This window comes from Macrobrachium rosenbergii, chromosome 6, assembly GCF_040412425.1.
Source record: "Macrobrachium rosenbergii isolate ZJJX-2024 chromosome 6, ASM4041242v1, whole genome shotgun sequence".
Taxonomy (NCBI): domain Eukaryota; kingdom Metazoa; phylum Arthropoda; class Malacostraca; order Decapoda; family Palaemonidae; genus Macrobrachium; species Macrobrachium rosenbergii.
The window spans coordinates 32,800,068-32,823,188 of record NC_089746.1 but is presented as its reverse complement, the minus strand read 5'-3'; the positions used below and the strand labels follow the sequence as shown (position 1 = coordinate 32,823,188).

At 37.1% G+C, this 23,121-nt stretch overlaps 1 protein-coding gene across 1 annotated transcript; it reads left to right on the top strand.

Moving 5' to 3' along the window:
• The first annotated feature begins 384 nt into the window (after nucleotides 1-384).
• On the top strand, nucleotides 385-8,950 carry LOC136839762 (glucoside xylosyltransferase 1-like). Its single transcript, XM_067106106.1, has 2 exons — nucleotides 385-1,852; nucleotides 8,615-8,950. Exons 1-2 carry the CDS (start codon nucleotides 797-799, stop codon nucleotides 8,837-8,839), a joined length of 1,281 nt encoding a protein of 426 aa, XP_066962207.1. The 5' UTR covers nucleotides 385-796; the 3' UTR covers nucleotides 8,840-8,950.
• Nucleotides 8,951-23,121: the final 14,171 nt, after the last annotated feature.

Sequence of the window (23,121 nt, the reverse complement as noted above, 5' to 3'; positions counted from 1 at the left end):
GTGTGTGTGTGTGTGTGTGTGTGTGTGTGTGTGTGTGTGTGTGTGTGTGATAAAGAGAAAAAGAGAAAAAAGATATAGAGAGAGGAAGACATAGAAAAAACTCATTTGTTTACTCTGATAAGAGTGGAATTTTCTCATAGTAGCAGCGATGCAATCTTAATGTATTTTATAATGAAATAAAATGTGTATAAGGTAACGAGAGATGGGTGTGCAGATGTCTGTCACGAAGCCAGTACCTAAAAAAGATTTTCCGCTGGCTACTCTGGAGATGCAATTGATAATTTCTATATCATCAAGATATCATTACTTCGCTGATGTTACAGCATCAGTTATACAACATATTTTGTATGTATGCATTTTATTTATTTTTCTCTTCCTTTACAGGTGTTAGGAATGATAGTGATATGATTTAGTGATATGATTTATAACTTGTGTTTAACAAAATGGACTTGAAATGCAGACAACTTCTAGTTATTGTTTTATTAAGTATTCTTCAGCTTCGGCTAGAGCTTTATTTGTTGTTGCATTCGCAGTAAGGTGAGAACGACAAGTCTCTTAAAGTGAAGATTCGACGCACAAATGAGAATCTTGGGATAATACATGTGAGAAATGCAGTGACCTAACGACATCCACAACCCAGAACATCCATTTTGTGAAGAAATTATCTGAACATCTGTTACTGAATTTGGTTATTAGGAGTAAAAATAAATGGATTAATTTTAGTCAACGTTTGCAGACATTCAATTACAGTGGACGTAAATATTTAAGTTCAATTTGATATAAAAACAATCTTAAGATGATTTCCCGTGTTAGATGGTCAATATTTTTTTTGTCTGTTCTTTCTATATTTTGTCTCTTATACTCTTATAATGACTTAATCCAAACCTCAATTAGGACTCACGACTATAGAAAAAGAGCCGGTTCTCTTTTCACAGTGACTGGAAGCCCCTCTCTCGATTCTCCATTAGTGATAGTGGTTTGCAATCCATACGAGAATGATACATACAAATTCGGGCAACAGCAATCTTTCAGTGGTAACTCCACAAATCCAACAAACTCATCTGGTGGGCCAATATTCGAAAATGAGGAAACTCTTGCAGAACTGCGGAAATCCTGGACCAGACAGTCTCAACAGACGCTCACTATGATCAAAACCTTGCTGTACTTTAGTAAATCTCCCTTGTGGCGGATTATTGTCATTTCAGATAGCAAAAGAACGTTTCAGAGATTAGCTAACCTTACAGTTGCGTTTCCAGAAGTTGAGCGGCGAAGACTGATATTAGAACATAAGTATTTGTGGTTCCCTCCAGAGTATCCAGAACTTAGAAGCCACTGGAGGCCATGTGCCTGGGCAAAACAGTTTTTGGCGGAAACGCTCCCAAAGGAAGATGCAGTAATATATGTTGACAGTGACCTACTATTCTTGGGCCCGGGTGAAGAGCTTTGGTGGCTTTTGAAATCGATGGGACCCAAACAGCTGATCGCTTTGGCCCCAGAACCTTTCTACAAATTGGAGGAGAAAACCTACCATTACGCAGGTCGGGTAGGACTCAATACAGGCGTTATGGCGATCAATCTAACCAGGGCTAGGCAGCTTCCTGGAGGTGGCATGGGCAGTGCCATTTTGACCGAGGGGCCCATACAGCCTGAACCTCGTCACGATCAAGATGCTCTTAATCATTTCTTAAAGGATAAGCCACATCTCCTGATGGAGGTGACCTCGAGGTGGAACTTCTTACCCTCCTCTTGTATGAAGACAGCGCCGCCTTGTCCGGACTGTTACTCTGCTGGGATTATTGTGCTTCATGGCGCAGACATGAGCTTCTACAGACCGGTCGATGTAAAGTTCAGTGTAAGCATTAGTATAAAGTACTTGTTCAATTCTCTCTCTCTCTCTCTCTCTCTCTCTCTCTCTCTCTCTCTCTCTCTCTCTCTCTCTCTCTCTCTCTCTCTCTCTCTTTATATGATAATGTGCAACTGCTTTTCTAATGCCTGAACATCCATCAAATTCCTACATCCTTTAGTTCTCGTTTTTTATCCCCATCTCCATGCTTCCTGACTTAGCTTTTGAACTTGTATCTCGATTTTGTCAGATTTTCTGCTAGAGATGTGATTCAAGTGTCAACCGGTAAAAATGAGACCTGAAAGCCTACGAAATGAATGAGTTATCTTTTTTACTACTCAACGTATTAAGAAGACCAGAATATCACAAACTAAAATCTCTTGTGGGTAATAAGTAGCAATTTATTCAGAGGAACTTTGGAAATTTTTATGTTTACAGCTTTGTAAAACACAAAATGTAAAAAAAAAAATGCAGCTACCACAAAATGTCTTTCTCTTTACACATACACATACACACATCACACACACACACACACACACACACACACATATATATATATATATATATATATATATATATATATATATATATATATATATATATATATATATATACTATATATATCACACGTTTGTCAGGAGTTTGAAAATAATAGGAAAAGACTGTACGTAGTAAACATACACCTAGAAAATGCTTATGGCAGTCAGAAGAGAGGCAATAAGAAGGGTATTAGGATGCAAAGTATAGATAAGCTGTTGGCAGTGATGAAGTATCGTTGTGGGCGGTGGGGGGACTAAGTGGTCTGGTGAAAAAGTAAGTCTAGGACGGGGGTTGGTTAACCCTTCATGGCCCTGTGGTATCTTTATTGTTGCAGTGATGTTACAACTCAGAGAAGAAGAGTCTCAGTGTTTATATGAAGAGAAGATTTAGAGAAAATGTGGCCAAAAGTAGAGGTTATAAGGGTTTATGGACACTAGAAAAACAGCACGATGAATGTTGTTGTTGTTGTGGATGACGGTAGCATGAAAACAATCGATTCTTAGAGAAATATGGAAATAACTTTGGTTGTGCGCAAATAGGTGTCCACTGAAGCCAGTGTAGGAATTTATAAAGGGATTGTTGAGCCTACTCACCTTTATGGAAGTGGATCTTTTTTGTTATTTAACGTCACCTCAAAATATCTCTTTTATTCCTTCATTGATCCTCTCATTCCCTAAACTTAGTGTTTCATTCGTTTCTCATACCTCCCGACACCCCAAACACTGCCTGCTGATTCTATTACACCCTCCTTGAATTTGACAGACTCCTCATATTCCTCTTAGCCATGTTTTCAGTTCTTTCTCTCCAACAAAAGGTATAATTTGTTTTCTCCTTTTTCACAACTAGGTAATAAGATACCCCTTTAGTCCTTCCTTTACTTATTGTTACAGCCATTCAATCTGCTCTCCCAGTTACCCTCACAATTACATGATGATCTAACCAACACTTTCTCAAGTACACTTATGAATATTTATCTTTGTAGCCACGTTTTCCAACAATAAGGGCAGTTGCCAAATGCATTTTCAATAGACCCTGTCCAGCCTCTGTAATCTACCTACCTGTAAATCTTAGCCACCCAACACAACACTCTTTCTCATTCTCCAAACCCAGCCAGACTCTCCCAAAAACTCGCTTGCACTCTCGTTCTCTTCCACCGTTTGGCCGCATATTTTCTGCCACACTCAATCTTACCCACACAAACCGCGGATTTGACATATTATGAAATGCTCTTTCACCCCTCCCCATATAGTGCAGCAGATAATTGCATATTTCATAAGAATCGTTCAGATAGTGAAACAAGCATGAAATTTTGCACAAGTGCTCTTTAAAGTTCCTCTATCAGAAAAGGGCGCTGGCCACGCAAAAATTTAATATGGCGGCCAAATTCCAAGATGGCGGCCAGTATCGACAGATTTTGGCTAATTTTTCACTAGAATGGCATGTATTTGCTTCTAGCAATATGGTAAAGCTCTTCCATACTATTTCTTGTGAATATTATGTTTCTGTAGCTTCCCAGTACAGTTTACCTTTAAATATGGGGGCTATATGGCTGCCAAGAAAAGGTAGAAACAATAATTATAATGAGAAATAATGCCCGTTCAACAATTATCGTTTTAAGCATGGATCTTGGTTTCTGTGGTTTTAGATCCTAATGAGGCCATCTCTTTCGAATAACTCATCAATTTTGAAGGAAAATTAATAAATGTAAAAGAGTGTATGTCTGCACACAACCAGGGCACACTGGTGACATCACTGCTGTGTAACTCAGCATGGGGTTCAGTGCCAGCTAATCCAGCTTTACTAATCCTGTAGTCTTAGACTAGTAGTTGTAGTATAGTTTAGTTTAGTGTCCCAAATGCTTTCTAACAGCCCCAGACCAGCTATAGTTAGATAGCCGCACCTGAATAGACAGGATGTGCCAGCGCGGGAGAGCCGAGCCAAGGGTATGGGGCTGTACATGATGGTTCATGTACTTACCCGGATGGTGTACAGATCACACGGGACTTAAATGGCACTGGATGAATGATCGGGCTAGGTGTAGGGAGACCGAACCTAGTTGAATCCCATACAGGAATGTGTGCTTTGTTTAAGGTGGTAAAGGATAACCCTCGGCCTTAATCAAAAGTGAAATCATGGCAGAATGTGATGCCAATCCAATATTGAGCAGTAGAAAACAAACTGGAGTTTGTGTTGTCTTTGTCAGAAGGACAAAAGAGGTGAGCACTTGACATCACCTCCAAGTCATCATGTCCTAGACCATGATGGGTACACAATGCTGGCAAGGAACATTCCCATGTTCAGTGAAATTAATGAAATGCCACTGATAATGGATCCAGCAAGGCTGGATGAAGGTGATGGCATAGAGGCCACTCTCAGGAAAAATGCAGCAAAATACCATGTGAACTGTCGCTTGTTGTTTAACAACACTAAACTGGACCATGCAAGAAAGCGACAATCCAATGACCAGACCAGCAACACTGAGACTAGTCGTGCAAAACTGCGCCGAACCAGTCATGACAATGAAGTTTGCATTTTCTGAGAAAGTGGCACCTGCATCTGATCTCAGACAGGCTAGTACTAAGGGCCTTGACTTGAAATTGCGTGAATGTGCAGAGATACTTAGTGATGGCAAGCTCCTTGCTAAGTTGACTGGTGGGGATGTCATTGCACAGGAGTTTAAGTATCACCATGCCTGTCTTTGTGCCCTCTACAACAGAAAAAGGTCCTACCTGAGGAGCCTTGAGAAAGACCAAGGTAGCACTGAGTCAGAATCAGATGTGTATCCACTAGTTCTGTCAGAACTGATGACATACATTGTTGAAAACAACCTTTGTTCAGATGATCCAGTCACATTTCGGCTGGCAGATATTTGCCACCTCTACCAACAACGTCTGGAACAATTAGGTGTAGAGTCACCAAGTGTAAATTCCACGAGACTCAAAGACAAACTTCTGGCAGAAATTCCAGAACTTGAGGCTCATAAATCTGGCAGAGATGTATTACTTGCATTTCAAAAAGGATGTGGGAAAAGCACTTGCTCAATCATCTGATCTTTCAGAGGCAGTTATCATTGCTAAAGCAGCAAATATTCTCAGAAAGTCTATACTTGATCATCAGTCACGGTTTGATGGCACATTTTCTGAGGCTTGTGTACGAAATTCTGTGCCTCCTCTCCTGCTCCAGTTTGTAGGGATGGTTGAGCATGGGGCTGACATCAAGTCACAGTTACGATTTGGAGCATCAAAGTCAGACCAGGCCATTGCACAGCTCATGCAGTTCAACTGCTACTCCCGATACAAAGAGGGAGCAACAACTCATAGACACTCCAAAGACAGAGAAACACCATTCCCAGTCTACATGGGACTCTCAGTCTATGCCAAAACCAGGAAGAGAAACCTGGTTGAAATGCTACATCAGTATGGCCTCAGTATCTCTTATGACAGAGTACTGGAGGTCTCTGCACAGTTAGGAGATGCCACAGTTAGCAAATATGTGGAGGAGGGTGGGTCTGTCCCCAGTACTGCAAAAGGGTTGTTCACCACTGCAGTGATGGACAACATCGACCACAACCCATCTGCAACTACTGCCACTACCTCCTTCCATGGAACTAGCATCTCCATATTTCAGCACCCCACCAAGGAGAACACTGGACAGGAAAGACAGCAACTAAAGTTTGCACCTGAGAAAGTGAGGTCGGTGCCTGAATTGCCGGACACATTCACAAACATCTCACCAGCTTCCTTTCAAACAAAGAACCCTGTGCCACCAAACACTGCAATACCAAAGCCACCCACAGATATCTTGGGGCCACAGCTTGCACTGGAGTATCAGTGGCTAGACAAGGTCATAGTCACCCAGGAAATAGATGATGCAGTGAATCTGACGTGGTCAGCTCATCACGCTTCAATGAAGAGAAGCCCAGAATTTGAAGTAACCATAACTTCATCGCTTCCTCTCCGGCGTGATCAGGCTCATTCTGTTGCTATGATCAAACACGTGATGCAGAAAGTGCAGGATGTCACTGATTTTCTGAACCCTGGCCAGATACCCATAATCACAGCTGATCAGCCAATCTATGCCGTAGCAAAGCAGGTGCAGTGGCAGTGGCCTGATCAGTATGGCGAAGACAAGTATCTGGTAATGTTTGGTGGTCTGCACATTGAGATGGCAGCAATGACATCTCTTGGTACTCTTCTTCATGGCCCTTAGCCAAGAGTTGCCAACAGCTTACCAAATGTGGATGCAAAGCAGGCTGTCGGAAAAGGTGCAAGTGCTACAAGCTGGGTCTTCCCTGCACAGCTCTGTGCACTTGCAAATGTGAAGTCTAGATAAATATTGCCCTCTCTTCAGTAGATAATCTAGCTTGAGCATCCAACGTGTCATGCTATGCCTACCTTCTTATCCTCGAATTTTTCAAAGGTGTAGGTTGAGAGACCTATACATAGATTGGTTGCGTTTAGTCCGTATTTCTCTTCTTTTCTTTTTATGGTTACAGTCTTAGACACAATGTTGTATGTGACCATACCATTACTATTTCAGTTGAAAATAGCATATTAGTTAAACTGTCTGATCACATGAATATACCATTAAATAAAAACAGTTGGTCTCTATGTCTGCTAGCGCTGTGGATAGAAAAAAAAAACTTTTATGGCAACCATTTTGTACGCCATCTTGGTTACAATTCATTTAGTAAGGGTTTTCAATAAAATGTGGTATGGAACATTTTTATAACCTAAAAGTCGAGGTTTAAAAAAAAAAAAAAAAAACTGGCATATTCCATCCAATAGATGCTCCCAAACCAGTGAATCTCAACATAGATGGCGGCCATTTTGAAAAATAGCCGCCATCTTGGGATTTTCAGGTGGCCAGCGCCCTTTTCTAAGAGAGCGTAGTCTTAGGAATGTTTGTGCCAAATTTCATGCTTGTTTCACTATCTGAACGATTTTTACAGCAATCTGCTGCACTAATAGTCTTCTTGGCATTGAATGCACTCCTCTTCGCCAGCTGTGCTTCTTTCAGCCACCTTAGAAATAATAACTCATTTCCCTTTGTCATCCTGTATTTCCTGCCCTGTCACTTTTGTCTCACTAAGTGCCATAACATCCATCTCTAAGAAGTGAACCATCATGCATTCTCTTCTTTCCCAAATCCTCCTATAATCAAAACCCCAAAACTTGATATTGAATCTTACCTAATTTCTGGTAACAATAGCACAAGGGAAGTAGTTGCAAACCACCAGTCCCCGACCAATTGGTGATTTTCACACAAGGCAGAGTGGCGGTAATTCTCTTAGCTTTATTTCCTGTCATTGTTCAGGAACGGATAATTATGGTCATCATTGCCTTTTGACGAGAGCTTCGTCAGCCGTTTGGAGCATTCCTCCCACAATGGAGTTCACGATCCTTCATAATTTACCCCTCTGCTTGGAACACAGTGCATTTGAATCACAAACCATGGCACTTATATATAGGCATATATATATACACACACACATACACATACATATATATATATATATATATATATATATATATATATATATATATATATATATATATATATATATATATATATATATATATATATATATATATATATATATATATATATATATATACATACATACATACATGTGTGTGTGTGTGGGAGCATGTGTGTGTATGTTTAAATATGTACTTGTGTACATGTATCACGATTAGGTACCATGGTGGCATTGGAGTTTCCTCCATAGAACAATGGGTATCTTATAAGCATCCCAGATCTTAAGATTTTTAGAATGTGAGTGGGTCTCCATCATGTCTGTTCTTAAAAAAAAAAACCATCATCAGCATGACTTGTACAATGACTCAACAATAATAACCACTCTATTGTTCAATGGATCATTACAGCTCTTTTCATTAGCTTTACTTCTAAGAAGAAATATTTATCTATCCACACATTTTTTAGGAATACGTCAATATCTCTATACAGATTTACATAAATCAAATATAAAAATTTCTACAGATACAATAAATTTAGAAGTTTATTTCGTAATGATGTCTACTTTTGGCGCGGGGCTATCTTTTTCTTTTTGTTCCCGTGCTACTTTTCGACCATACATTCAGCGTATTATTTAACAACGCCCATTTAAAATTTTCTCTGACTGCGAATTGGGAATTGTTCAGAAACGAAACGTCTCTACTAAGAGATCGGTCTGCCAGAGTAGTGACCTTTTGATTTTCTGTCCTTCAGGTGATGTACGCCACTCTCTTCGGTGCAGCCGTCGACGCCGACCCCCAATTACTTTACGCATTGCTTTCTGCTCAACTGGTCCTAACGGACACCATCAAACTGCCTTACCCCTGCAGCAACTACAGCGACATCAACGAAGCTCTGACTCTTAGACTGGCAGAGGAGGCTGCTGAATCCGTTCGTAGGAAGAGAGCTGCTTATAACTTTGTTAGTAAAATCACTTAGAACTACTTTTAGTTTAAGCCACTTTTAAAATACTATGTTCAAATAAGAGGTGGAAGAGTAAATCTTTGAAATGATCTGTTTTATTATCTCTGTCGAGTATTCTCTAAACGCCCTCCTCATAGTTTCACGGATTTACCCGTGATAAGAGAACACTAGGGAAAAATTCGATCTGCAACCAGAGATATGTCTTAGATAATCAACGGCCAAAGTTTTGGGGTATTAGGAATAGGGGCAATTACCTTCAGTTTATCGGCAAGAAACTTATGCCTCCATCTCCAATGGCGATTGTGATACAACATTCTCGGGTACAGGCTAAAAACGGTAAAACAATCAATTCAGCGATTGGAGACGCATGACGGAGCTTTATATTGAAAGAATAAACCAAGGAACATCATGACACAGCACGCTGTGTTACGCAGGTTACGAAATCAATGTTCATTCAATGTCATTTACATGTTTTTTGTCTGCTCTTATTTAGATAAAGGTTCAGCATTCTTTCTTAATTCAGTAGTCATTAGTGCATATTCCTGAAGAGATAACAAATATTGATTACGTCCCTACCGATTTCATCTGATGTTTTTCAACAGGTTCATAACAACATAGTTACCATTATCCCCAGTGTTAGTACTGAGTTATAGGCGCTCTTCAGTCATTGTGGGAAAATTTATTCATGATGCTCTTCACTGTTTTAACTGTACTTACTCCTGTTTTCATCGTCATTATTATTATTATTATTATTATTATTATTATTATTATTATTATTATCGTCATGACACTCACTGTTTACACCATGTTGCGCTTTGACTTTCCCCCAATATTTCTGGGCCGTTCATAGTTGATATGTCTTGACATATGTATAAGATAATAAATAGAATGCATACATAAAGTATCACTAGTAACCCGCACGGGAACAAACTAAATATATGTATATGTGTATATATATATATATATATATATATATATATATATATATATATATATATATATATATATATATATATATATATATATATATATATATATATATATATATATATATATATATATATATATATATATATATATAATATAGAGAGAGAGAGAGAGAGAGAGAGAGAGAGAGAGAGAGAGAGAGAGAGAGAGAGAGAGAGAGTCTTTCAAGCACACATTGTTCAGTGTAATTGATCATTGAGTTTTTATTATTTTCTTTTCAAATCTCCTGAGCTCGACACGGATGTTATACAGTTGATCTCCATAGATCATGTTTGAAGGTAATATGAGCGTTTGAAAGCTATGTAACTTCCAGTATTATGTTAAAATAGTTGTTAAAATGTAAGTTTTCAACAGTTTAATAACTAGTTCTTGGATACATAGCATCTTTTTAAAATAAATGACATAAAACAATCATATACATCTGTCTTCCTTTTCTTAACCTTATGGATAAGAACAATTACATGCCATTAAAATCTTATTGACGTAGAAGGTTTTGAGCATATTTGATGCTACATCATCAAAACCATTATCTGTGCAGAGCAATCGTTATATATTGTTAAAGACATTTTCATATCTAATGATAAACCCTAGTAGCTTTTCTCCTGCCGCAGCTGTCTATATAAGGACAAGCTTTTCAAAGACTAAGTTGTACTAATTTAAGCTTCGTGAGTGACAAGTGTCAAAACATTCTCGCTCCACTCAGGTGGTGTGGGGTGCAAGATGCAAAAGATGTAAAAAGATAACTCTCCAGGTGAGTCACTTACAGAAGTCAATTTTTCAACTCATCCCAAAGGGCTGGTACAAAACACAGCGCCCATTTTGCACGTCACATGGTGCCCGACCCGAATGCCCTCATCGGTAGCCCCTGGGCTGCTTAGGCACACCACAGACTAATCTGATTTCTACAGATTTTTTTCAATGTCTCAGATTCTCAGATTTTTCCCTCAAAATGAGCCAAATCTACAGCTTTTTTTATGAAGATATTTACAATTTCAATAAAAGACATAAAAATGTTTAAAATGAACCAAATCTGTTTTTTTTTTTTTTTTACCAAAAATAATCCACAAACTCCTACAATATTCTTTTATGTGTAGGATAATTAAAGCGACATTGTCAACAGTATTTTGTTTTATTACAGTATCAATATGTTGTACTAAATTTTCCAATTTCCAATAGGTTGCTAAGCAAAGGAAAAATGGGAAGTGCCGTGTACAAACACCACCAACAAAATGAATAGCCTGTTGTATGGCTTGATGAATGGTGATATTGATATAAAGGCTAGATATTCCTGCATTGACGCTATAGAATAGCATTGCATTGATTTAAATTCTTATAGATTTATGTGTTAGTTGTATTTTTGTAATTGTAAATCTTATATTTGCTTCGGCAACCTTTAGTTTATTTCGGTATGTTAATTTTTATTATAAATTGAAAGGAACTTGGTTATCTTTTGATTAATGTGTAAATTCTTGGTAATATAGGTATTTAAAGGCTAAATATTCTTATACTGATTCTATAAATACCTTTACAAATTTGAATTCTTATAAATTTTTAATTTGAGTTGTATTTTTGCAATTGTAAATGTTATATTTTCTTCGGCAATATTTAGTGTATTTCAGTATGTGTAAATATTCATATTCTTTTTCAGCTTTTCGTTCTAATATGCTTAAATTACTTACAAATAACAGAAAATAATGAGCTTTTATTTTTTGTTATAGGAAAAAAGGGATTTTTTTTTTTTTGCTAGCCTTAGATGGCATAGAAATACAATACAAAGCGCTTCATGTTGTTGTTTTTTTTTATTAACCCTTAGAATTATTTATGTTGATCCAGGTAAGTTTTTCATATATAATGTATATCAAATTCAAAATCAGTCTTGACATCAACAAATTTTTTCCAGATAATCTTTTCAGCGCCTACAGATTTCTACAGATTTTTTTCAGCAGATCCTCAGATTTTGTAAAAATAAAAAAATGTGGCACACTGGCTGGGCAATCCAGTACCTTCTTCCCCTTACGTGTAGTAACGGCTAGGCGGGAGTTTTCACGAATTTGTGACAATTCTTGAGGTTTTTGGGATTTAGTACGTTATTGCCATGGTGATACGTGCTATTTATAGATGTTGTAACACAGAAAAGGACAATGTTTGAAATAAAAAGGTTAGTGTATTGCCGAAACGTAGAAATGTGGCCTCCAGTGTGGAAGTTGTCATGCACAAGATGATCGGATGCAGAAGTGGCGTCTTCATTTTACGGTCTGCCACACCAAGTGTGGAAAAAATGTTCCACATTATTTTTAGAGGTTTAGTGTGGTCAGGTATATTATTTTCTTATATCATGTGATTCATTGACCTATATTCTCGGTCATTTGCATATTTATATGTATGTTCATGTAATGACGATTGAATAAGAACCATCAAAGAATAGTTGTTTATGCGCCAATTTATGAAGCAGTAGAAGTCGATCGAGCGATGTCTTGACTGGTACAGTACATAGAATGCAGACGATAACAGAGTGACAGCTTTAGGTTCCCGTCTAATTAAGGTATTTTAAATCTGTTTAGAATTTTTTTAATAAATGTAAAATGATTGTGATTATCTTGATAAGGAGTTTGGAAAGTGATATTGTACTTGCATTTAATGTTTAATGTGGAAATGTGGCAACACTAGGTTAGCTTTTATCTTTCCCTAAAGATCCCGAAATGTGTAGGAAGCGGGTGAACATCTGCAGAAGAAGTGACCATATAAACACCAAAAACGTAAGAGTGTGTTCGGTTCATTTTCAGCAAAGCGATTATGCAAGAAACCTCAGGCAAGAATTGCTTAACTACTGCCTGCAAATGCAAGAAAATTGAAGGATGATGCCATACCAAACCAACGTTTACTTCTGTATGATATTGCGTCTGTTGAATCAGGTATTTAACATCTTGACTCTAGTTTGGTTTAGTCTACCTGTTACATTTGAAATTGTAGATAAATATATTAGCTATAGGCTTACATGAGTATTTGTATCAATTAAAGTGCATAAATATATCTTCCGTTCGAATCCTAATGCAAGTAAACCATATTTGACTAGTTAGGAGCGATAAGATTGAAATAAACCTAGACCTATGTATAGTTAAGAATAGCTGCAGAGGGGATATACTAGTCAACACTAGAGAGAGAGACACGAACAGTTTATTGAAACTTTTCATGTGCGTAAAATAGGCCTATTATTTGTCGGGCAAAGGAAGGGGACAGTTATTTGAGAGAGAGAGAGAGAGAGAGAGAGAGAGGAGAGCGTTTTGCAAGTGAATGAACCATAGGTTTATGAGGATAATTCTAGCAGTTAAAAAGCATATACAGTATATAATATCTTCCATTTGATTCCTAATGCAAATAAACAATGTTCACTGATTAAGACTGACAAAATTGGAATTAGGCCTAAACCTGTGTTTGTTGAGGATAACTGCAACGAGAAAATTTTTGGCTAGTCAACACGAAATCGAGAGAGAAGAGAGAGAGAGAGAGAGAGAGAGAGAGAGAGAGAGAGAGAGAGAGAGAGAGAGAGAGAGAGGGCAAAATTTTATTAGAATTGTTTCCAGAATACGGTTAATTCATACACACACACACACATATATATGTGTGTGTGTATGTATACATACACACAACAATAATTATTGCAGTATATATTATGTTAAAATTATATATCTATCTATCTATCTATCTATCTATCTATCTATCTATCTATCTATCTATCTATCTATATATATATATATATATATATATATATATATATATATATATATCCATTGTGCACACCTGAATTTTTAATATTCACAGACATTGAATAAAAAATATCAATTAATATCGAATTCACTATACCTGGAATGACTTTTTAAAGGGGAATTATAACTATTAAAAACTCAGGTAAAAAAGTATCAATTATATATATATATTATATATATATATATATATCGTTTTCTTACACCAAACGTGAATTTATACCCATTTTTATATCAGGTGTAAGCACAAGTTTATATATATATATATATATATATATATATATATATATATATATATATAGATAGATAGATAGACAGATAGATAGATAGATAGATAGATAGATAGATTTTTAACATAATATATGCGGGAATATTTATTGTTACTATTTCTATAGTTTGTGAATGTTATCATCAGTATAATCTCAGAGAGAATGAGGAAGGCAAAACGAAAGCAAAGACTGATGTAACAAAGCACTTCAAAATTAATTCTTCTCACGGCACCATTATAGACCCGAATTGTATTCACCCGTAATATCTCCCCTAAAGACCTTTGGAGAGCTCATTTATAATGTTGGACCTTCTACGCAGGCGCATTAATCGTTGGGATAAACTAAACCAGGAGCGGTAACGAACTATACCTCGATCACAGAATTAAGTAGGTTTAACAAAAGAGCCACTGAAAGTGAGTTATTGTTCGCAAGAAAGATCACGTCTTAGAATCTAATTTTGTCAAAATAGCCGATATTAACTAGATAGATTCCACATTCGCTAGGCTAAAAATCTACGTACAACATCTTTCAGAGTTTTTTTTTTTTAAAGTTAAAAGTGGTTTAATTTCGACGTTATTCGGTAGGTGCAGCCACCGAAAATTTCGTTGCAGATTTTGTTAATGCTCCGAGCTGAGTAACTTGTTCTCCTTATTTTAACGTCAAGTCGCCGATAGCTAGTGACAATGTCAAGCCAACCAGCCTGATTTTGTGACTAGCGCTAGTTAACTGACTGTGTAACTCAAGTTTGATTAACTCATACAGCTGAATCTGACAACTGCCACTGATATTGCCATGTCAGAATACCTATGACACAACAGGTGGAGTTGACTCTTGCCAGCTGAAGCGATCACTTGATCAGAAAATAAATCTATCACTTTCTTTGGCAGATCCTTCGAGTCAGAAAACCCTGCGAAAACTACTTCCACATTATTTCTCCTTATAGCTGTCAGAGATATCACTTTTGCGAAGGAGTAGGATCTATTAAAACATTACAAATTAAATATGATAAATCTGCCACTTTAATGTGATTATACAAAGCATAAAAACTCTCTGTAGTATATTTTATGAATATGCAAATACATGGAAAGCATTAAATAAAAGCTATGAATCTTGACTCAGTTTGTGACTACAAGCATTTGTAGGTATGTTTTCTTAGAGCTTCTACGCTTAAAAATGAAGAGACTAACGGATCACGTTGACGAAGGCTTTCGAGTAAAAAGAAAGTGTATTTGCTTGCGTAGGTACTACATACCACTGCGGACTTTGTATCTATACCCCATATTCAATGATACACAGAACTGAACACCAATTAATTCTGAGGCTTGAAGGTGTGATGTGACATCGTCACTAGATGTCGGAGACTTGGCGTTGAAACGCGGAGTGCAAGTTACTCAGCTCCGAGCCTTTAGGAAATCGGCAGCGAAGTCTCAGGTCAAGACGATTCACTCAGCAACTGCACCCACCAAATAACGTCGAAACTGAACCACGTTCAGCTCAAATTTTGCGAGCTGTTATACACAGATTTTAGTTGTTGAAGGCCATTTTGGCAAAGTAAGTTTCAGAGACGTGATTTTTTTCCCGAGCAGTAATTCAGTTTCATTTAATCTCACTTCTACAGCAATAATATCAAAGTTTTGTAAATAGACCTTCGACAACACTCCTGTTACAGATGCGAATTAAATTTAATGTATTTTACTGTACATATTCATTTCTATAATTTCACGCGCACACAAACGCCTGTAATATATATATATATATATATATATATATATATATATATATATATATATATATATATATATATATATATATATATATATATATATATATATATATATATATATATTGTTTTATATATTAATATCATATATATATATATATATATATATATATATATATGTTGTTTTAGATTAAGTCAGCCTTGTGCTGATACGGGCTCTTGCTCGTAGAGCAATCTTTAAATATTCAACAGTGTTATTCTTCTATCCTTCCTTGTTCTTGCCTTTTATTACAAGTGCATATTGTTCTTACATCACCGTTGAATATTTAAGGACTGCTCTACGAGCAAGAGCCCGTATCAACACAAGGCTGACTTAATTTAAAACAACATAGTGGAAGAAACAGGAATTAGTATTCCTTTTAAATTCACTAATACCATGTTGATACACCCAAGCCTTGTCATCAGTGGTTGAAATTGATCTGGAAAATAGAAAGACTCACACTCTAAGCTAATTTAGAAGATTCTGTGTCCCAAATTTAGTTTCATCCCCCCCTTTTTTTTCCTACGACTATCATTCCTAAGGGGAAAGATTCTAGAGGAAAGGCGAAAATGCCAAGAACTGCGCAGCTAGCTCGACAGAACAGAATGGCGGCATGTAATAAAGAAGAGGAGAAAGGAAAAGCAATTAGTGTAAACAAAAACTGAATCATAAAGAATTGATCTGAATGTAAATGATGAATAGCAGATAGCGATGAACCATCAAATGATATGTAATCAAATCCTAATGAATTATTGAAGAAATAAGAAACAAATAAAAGCTAGAGAATAATTAAGCCTGAGACAGTGTGCAAGGGTAATGTGGCATTATGTACCTGAGTCATAGGATTATTTTTATGTTTCCTGCGGGTTTTCATCGTGCGTTGCAACTAAACGAAATGCAACTGGTTAACCCCTCTCATTGGCCGTTAGCAGATTGCTATTACTTCTCACGCATATATATTAATGAGAAAAAGAATGTGGTCAATAAAAAAATCAACGTTCTGCTGCTAATAATAAATTTTCAGACTCTGGTAAAGGACCGGAAAAGACCAGTCTTGTCTGGTTCGGCAGCCAAACTCTTCACAGAACCTTCTTCCAAAGTCTCGAAATTCCTTCAGGATTTTTGAAGGATACTACAGTTGCTGATGCAATTACGATAAGGAAAACTGTGACTTGGGATACCGGACGGCGTGCGAAGAATGCTCACTCCGCTTTTGGTGCTGCATAATTTGTTGCATTCCTTCTCAAATATTCATTTGACATTTTCCTTTGCCTTTAAAAAAGGACAACTTAGAATGACAACAAACGAAACAGTATGGTTACAAAAACCAAGCGCTTAAAGTAGGTGGATAAATAGATAAAAACTATGAAAGACAAATTTCCATGTAAAGGTAAAAGTGAAGGCACTCAGATAAACGCGAAGAATCAACATGAAACGACATCGCTTACATAGTAGAGAGCATACCTTCGCCAAATGACGCAACTATATCAAGGCAAGATGATTCCCATAACGACAAATCTTCAAATTATCCCCCGTAGAGAGGTAGTGCTGTCAGTGCACCTTACGTGGTGCACTGCAGGCATTACTTAAGAGTCTTTGCAGCCTCCCTTCGGCCCGTAGCTGGAAACTCTTTCATTCCTTTTATTGTACCTCAGTTCGTATTCTCTTTCTTCTATCTGACTGTCGTATTCTCTTTCTTCTATCTGACTTTCCACCCTCTCTGACAATTGTTTCATAGTGCAACTGCAAGGTTTTCCTCCTGTTACACCTTTCAAACCCTCTCACTGCTAATTTCCCTTTCAGCGCTGAATGAGCTCATAGGTCCCAGCGCCTGGCGTTTGGCCTAAATTCTATGTTCTGTTCAAATTATCCTTGAAGTCCAACAAAAGCTAATCATCTCAAGGGGATCTACTAGCAAATGTTTTCATGAGGCTGCTGCATCAAAAACCGCTTCTCTGTTTTCGAAATGTTCAGTTGGCACACATAAGACGAATGCACTTACTCATCCATAATATACGCGGCTGGAAATATTTGCCTCTTGATGGGAGCCAAAATGGCAATAGCTCACATGAAGAACTAGCATGACACAAAATGCAAGATATAGAATAAATACATGAGACCCTAAAAAATTCCATTATTGTTTGTTTGAAAAAGAGAAACTCTCGATAGTTTAGGAATGGGCGTGAAAGCCTTTGTTTATAACTTTAATCCAAATATCTGAATCAAAGACTTGCCAATAGCCCAAAGTAAGTAGCCAGAATTTATTTACATTAGAAGCAGAAAAGAACTGTACTCTTTTTAGAAAGGAAAGGGATTAGAAACCTACTGCCCTCTTCTTCAGGGGCTGAGTCATTAAGAAAAGACACAATGTGACAACAAAGTAATGACGAGAAACATAACACAAAGGGAAGCAATATTATTACAAAGATACAATTGAAATATTTCATTATTTGAGAGGAATTAACACTATCTGAGTGTGTTTTCTAATCAAATACAGTTATAAAGAAAACCTTCCATTAGGAACACCTCCACTAAATCAGAAAATTGAAATATGTGGAGCCAGTCGTCTGGAAACAACCCTCTAACTATAGCTTGTGATTCTGGAAATTCTTACATTTTTGGGGTTTCAAGAGTCCCCTGATCATCCGGTGCTGAGATAAAAGGCAATTATGCTCGTCAACTTAAGTAATATTTTAAAGAGCCAGATTTAACTTACTGTTATTATCATTGTTTCTGCTCAGATATCTCATAAAACAGCGATATAAATACGATTTCTAGCCAAGAAATATTACAGATTTCACTCTGTAATCATTCGATTGTTTATCATTGATTTTATTACTCACTTGTCTATTTATTTAGTTAAATGGAGGAACTAAACAGACTTGTCTAAAAAGACCAATTAGATCGAAGTGTTTTATTTGGTGGCAGTAAACAGTTTTACTAGGTAAATGACTAAAGGGCGCTGAGCAGAGGAAGCTCCAAAATCAAACCAACGCTTGGAGGTAAGAGGGACTTCTGTAACTTAAGGGTGTGATGAAAAGAACTACTAAATAACTGATCGTCAATTGAACATGTAAAGGAATGTGAAAGTTACAAGCCTTAGTTCCATGAATCTTAAGCAACTTGACAACGCCGTTCTCTGAGGGGATTCTACAGTAGACCAGCGCTTCTTCAAGAGTCCAGGATCAGTACCTTAATGAATGTGATACATGTCACAATTGAAGAAGCCTCTAACTGCAGTGCGTTGCCGGGAATTTATGTAGCGTCATCCTAGTGACAAGTGACAATCGTTGATCTAAGACACTAATTAGTTTGCAGAAGTGTTTCTACAAAATGCACTATATACTTTCAGTGAAACAAAGAAAGACTGTAAGCAAATATAGTCACTGCCAAATAAACACTAGAGTAAGTCTAGGTGCTCTGTTAAACAACTCTTCTTAAACAGGGGTCCTCTGATGAACGGAGAGAGCTGCTCTGTTCTAAAGTACTATTTAACATTATTATCTAGGGCTTTAATTGTTCCTCATGTTACACGCTTGCAAGAGTCACTGCGTATGGAATATCTTGGACGACATTCTCAAAAAAAAAATTTTTTCTCCCGCCTTTGGTTTTTCCTTAATGAGTTATCTCACTTGGCTACAGAATTCTAATGATCTCTTGTAATCAGCATTAATGGTTTCTAAATGTAATCTAAAATTCTAATTCAATTAAATGACAGTGGTAGTGACAAAGCTGAGAGAAACTGTTATCTGTGTTCGTGTTGTCCACCTGTCTGTCAGTGAAGACGATCACATTCCACATGAACCAAAAGAAAAATTGACCATTATTCCCTTTCGAACTTGCGAGAAAAGCGCTCATCCGTATGCACTAAGACAACAGGAACACAAACGTCCAACAGATCATGGGAGAACTGATGGCCTCGCGGCTGGCAGGAGTCCTCGCAGTGAATAGTAAAACAGCCCAGTTTTGTCAGATCACATGCACCCGTCCCCTATGACCTCGGTCGTTAGGTAACCTTACAGTTTGCTTGTTTGTACTGTCATACAATTTTTTGTTTTTCATTTTCAAGATATCAGTCATAGTATTGTTTGTTTTTTGCTAATGAAATTGACGATTACATGAAAAAAAAGAAAATCTATGCCTCGGAGCATTCTCCCATTTTTACAGTCAAGCATACATGTGAAATTCATCCTATGACTCATTTTTCTAGTCTCCAAGAACTATCCCGCCAACTTACAAAATTCCAACCCCTTTTTTTATTGTTTCCCTCAAGGTTGGGCCAAATAACCACAAACTTGTTCGTACATTCGAATCTCGTATTCAAGCACACACACACACACACACACACACACACGAGAAATGTGGCTTTCAAAGTGAAATGGAATCCGCGTAACGAACATTACTTGTCAATAGTCATTTGACATTTGATAAGGATCTGCTCGTCTTTTGTTGTGAGTGGCTATAGTTTTGTTACAGCCACATGTAGTTTACAATAGTTGTTATTTAGAAAAAATACTGATATTAAAACAAATAATTTGAGATTTTTATATTCTAAAGTTGTACAGACTTGTACCAGAAGATACGTGAAGAGAATCATTATATATTTTCTGCATTTAAATGACCACTTAATGGAAGTTACAATCCCCAGTGAGGAAGATGAAATCTTACATAATGAAGGACGATAGGACTCTTGAAAACCATTAAGTCAATCATCAACTACATTATTTTTTATATTCCAGCGAAACTTTGGATTCTAAATTAATTTCCTCTTGTAGGAAGATGAAAAAAATAAGCCCAAACACGGTGTATAAACCACTAAATGGCTAGAAACCCTGTGCTCACATTACAAATCACACACAAAGAGAGAGAGAGAGAAGTTTTGAGGTATCAAGTCTTGGGAGTCTGAATGTACGTTGCTGTGGTACAAGAGAGAAAACTCCGTAGGGGGCTAGTGCCGTCAGTGCACCTCGTGCGGTGCACTGTAGGCATTACTTAAGTTTGTTTGCAGCATGCCTTCGGCCCCTAGCTGTAACCCCTTTCGTTCCTTTAACTTTCTTCCATCTTACTTTCCACCCTCTCCTAACAATTGATTCATAGTGCAACTGCGAGGTTTTCTTCCTGCTACACCTTTCAAACCTTTTATTAAAAATGTCCGTTTCAGCGCTGAGTGACCTCATAGATCCCAGTGCTTGGCCTTTGGCCTAAATTCTATATTCAATTCAATTCAATTCAGTACGTGAGAGAAGATACTAATAAAATAAATATAAAGAAGGAAAAGCTGGATGTTATGAGTCTAAGAGAGATTCCTGGTGAAGTAACTGTCCCTAGGTGAGAGAAAAAAAGTATACCTTAGTTTAACCAGACCATGAGCTGATTAACAGCTCTTCTAGGGCTGGCCCGAAGGATTAGACTTATTTTACGTAGCTAAGAACCAATTGGTTGCCTAGCAACGGGACCTACAGCTTATTGTGGAATCCGAACCACATTATAGAGAGAAATGAATTTCTATCACCAGAAATAAATTCCTCTAATTCTTCATTGGCGGGCCAGAGAATCGAACACGGGGCCAGCAGATGCTAGTCGAGTACGATATTGACCCATCCAATGAGGAACTTCCTGCGTAGGTGACAAAGATGTAGGGAACGGAAGAGAGTAGCTACAATTATATCAGGAAACCCGTCGGTCGTGTGAAAGAGTAGAAATGGAATTGTCCGAAGATCAAGTGCCCAACATTAACTGTATAGTTGGAGAAAAAGTTGTGATATCAAGTGTATATTATCCAGGATTGGAGAATATCGAGACAGAATTATGGATTTTTGTGGGGTGGGGGGCAGATTCCGAATCAGTTTCCGTCTGAGCTTTAGGTGATTAGGTGGCTGTGTTGAGTGATGTGAATATTGTCCAGTAAATGACATAAAACTAAGACTCCTAGTGAGTTGGTCTGGAGGACCTGAGAGAATGAGAATTGAGAAAGCAAGGTTGAAATATGTACTGAAAGACGCTTAATTCTATTATTATTATTATTATTATTATTATTATTATTATTATTATTATTATTATTGCAAGCCAGACAACATCTCTAGTTGTAAAAGAAAAATGCTTCAAGACCAAGAACCTTAATAAGGAAAGCAGTCTAGCACAGAGAAGGGAGCTGAGGAATAAAGAAGTAACCACGAGAGAAAAATGACAGAGAAAATAAAATAAATAATAAATAAGGTAAACAACAAAGTAAAATAAGTAAGGCAAATAAATAAGCTACTCAGCGAGACCCACGCCAGCCTGTTTAAAGAATAAGAGTTTGCACCAAGTTCGAAATTTTGAAGTTCCAATAATTCAGCTACAGAATTAGGAAGATCTTTCAATAATCTGGTTGTAGCAGGCGTAAAACTTCTAGAAAACACTGGTATTGAACCTCACAGAAGAAAAGGTAAGGCTGTTAGAATGAACTGCATATTTAGTAAGACTTGGCGGACGGTACAGCCTCGGAAGATCAGAATTATAAAATATCTTGTACAATATATGCAATGATCCTGTTGAATTTTGAAGGATATTTATTACTTAGTCACTTAAATCCTTTCAGGTTCTTGTAAATCAAAAGTTCTTATTAGCCTTTCTGTATGATGCACGATAACACCGTATACAAGAAATCAGGAAAAAAAGACAGTGTATCTTTAATTTCCCCCTAAAAATAAGTTAAACACTGTTCCACTCATTTAAAAGAATTTCCAGTATATTCAAGCATAAATAGCAAAATTCATCACCAAGAAATCGCAAAAAAATACACAAACACACGCACACACACAAAAACAGATTAATCAAAAGCACCAAATTACAGCAGCCAATTTCACAACTAATTAATTGTACCGAAATAACCGGCCAAGGCTTGCCATCCTTTCCTCAATATGTAAATCAATGAATTTTCCATGACGCGAAGCCACAAGCTTGATAAGAACCAGCAGAAATCCAGCGACAGCAGCCGGTAACCAGATCTCCCGTGTCTCAAAATCGCGAGGGGCTGCTCAATTCTTTGGTTACTGACTTCTGTTGTGACGCCGTTTTAGTAGCCATTATCTGTTACTGACTCCAAGGACCAAAATTTGGACTCCGTGCCAGTGTAGGGACACACCCTGCAGCCGTAGAGTATTCCACACTTTATCAAAACAATATTATTAAATGGCCTTTACCACGAACATCCGAAGAACTACCCGACTATTCAAAAGGAACTGAGAACAAGTATTCGGTAAATTATTTTTAAGAAGTGCAACTTGCAGTTTCAAGCACCTCAATTAAATTTTTCACCAAATACAAAACGTGCGAATATAATTTTTTCCTTTACATGAATGATAGTAACAGATATTGTTATTAAGATCAGGGATGAGAAGTTTCATGGAATTTAAGATTTTTTCAACAATTTAAGATAGAATTACCGTCTTGAGACTAACCAAGGGAACAATATTCGAAACATGGAGGAAGAAAAGAATTAATACGTTTCTCGAGGATAGAGGGTCCCCAAGATGCTA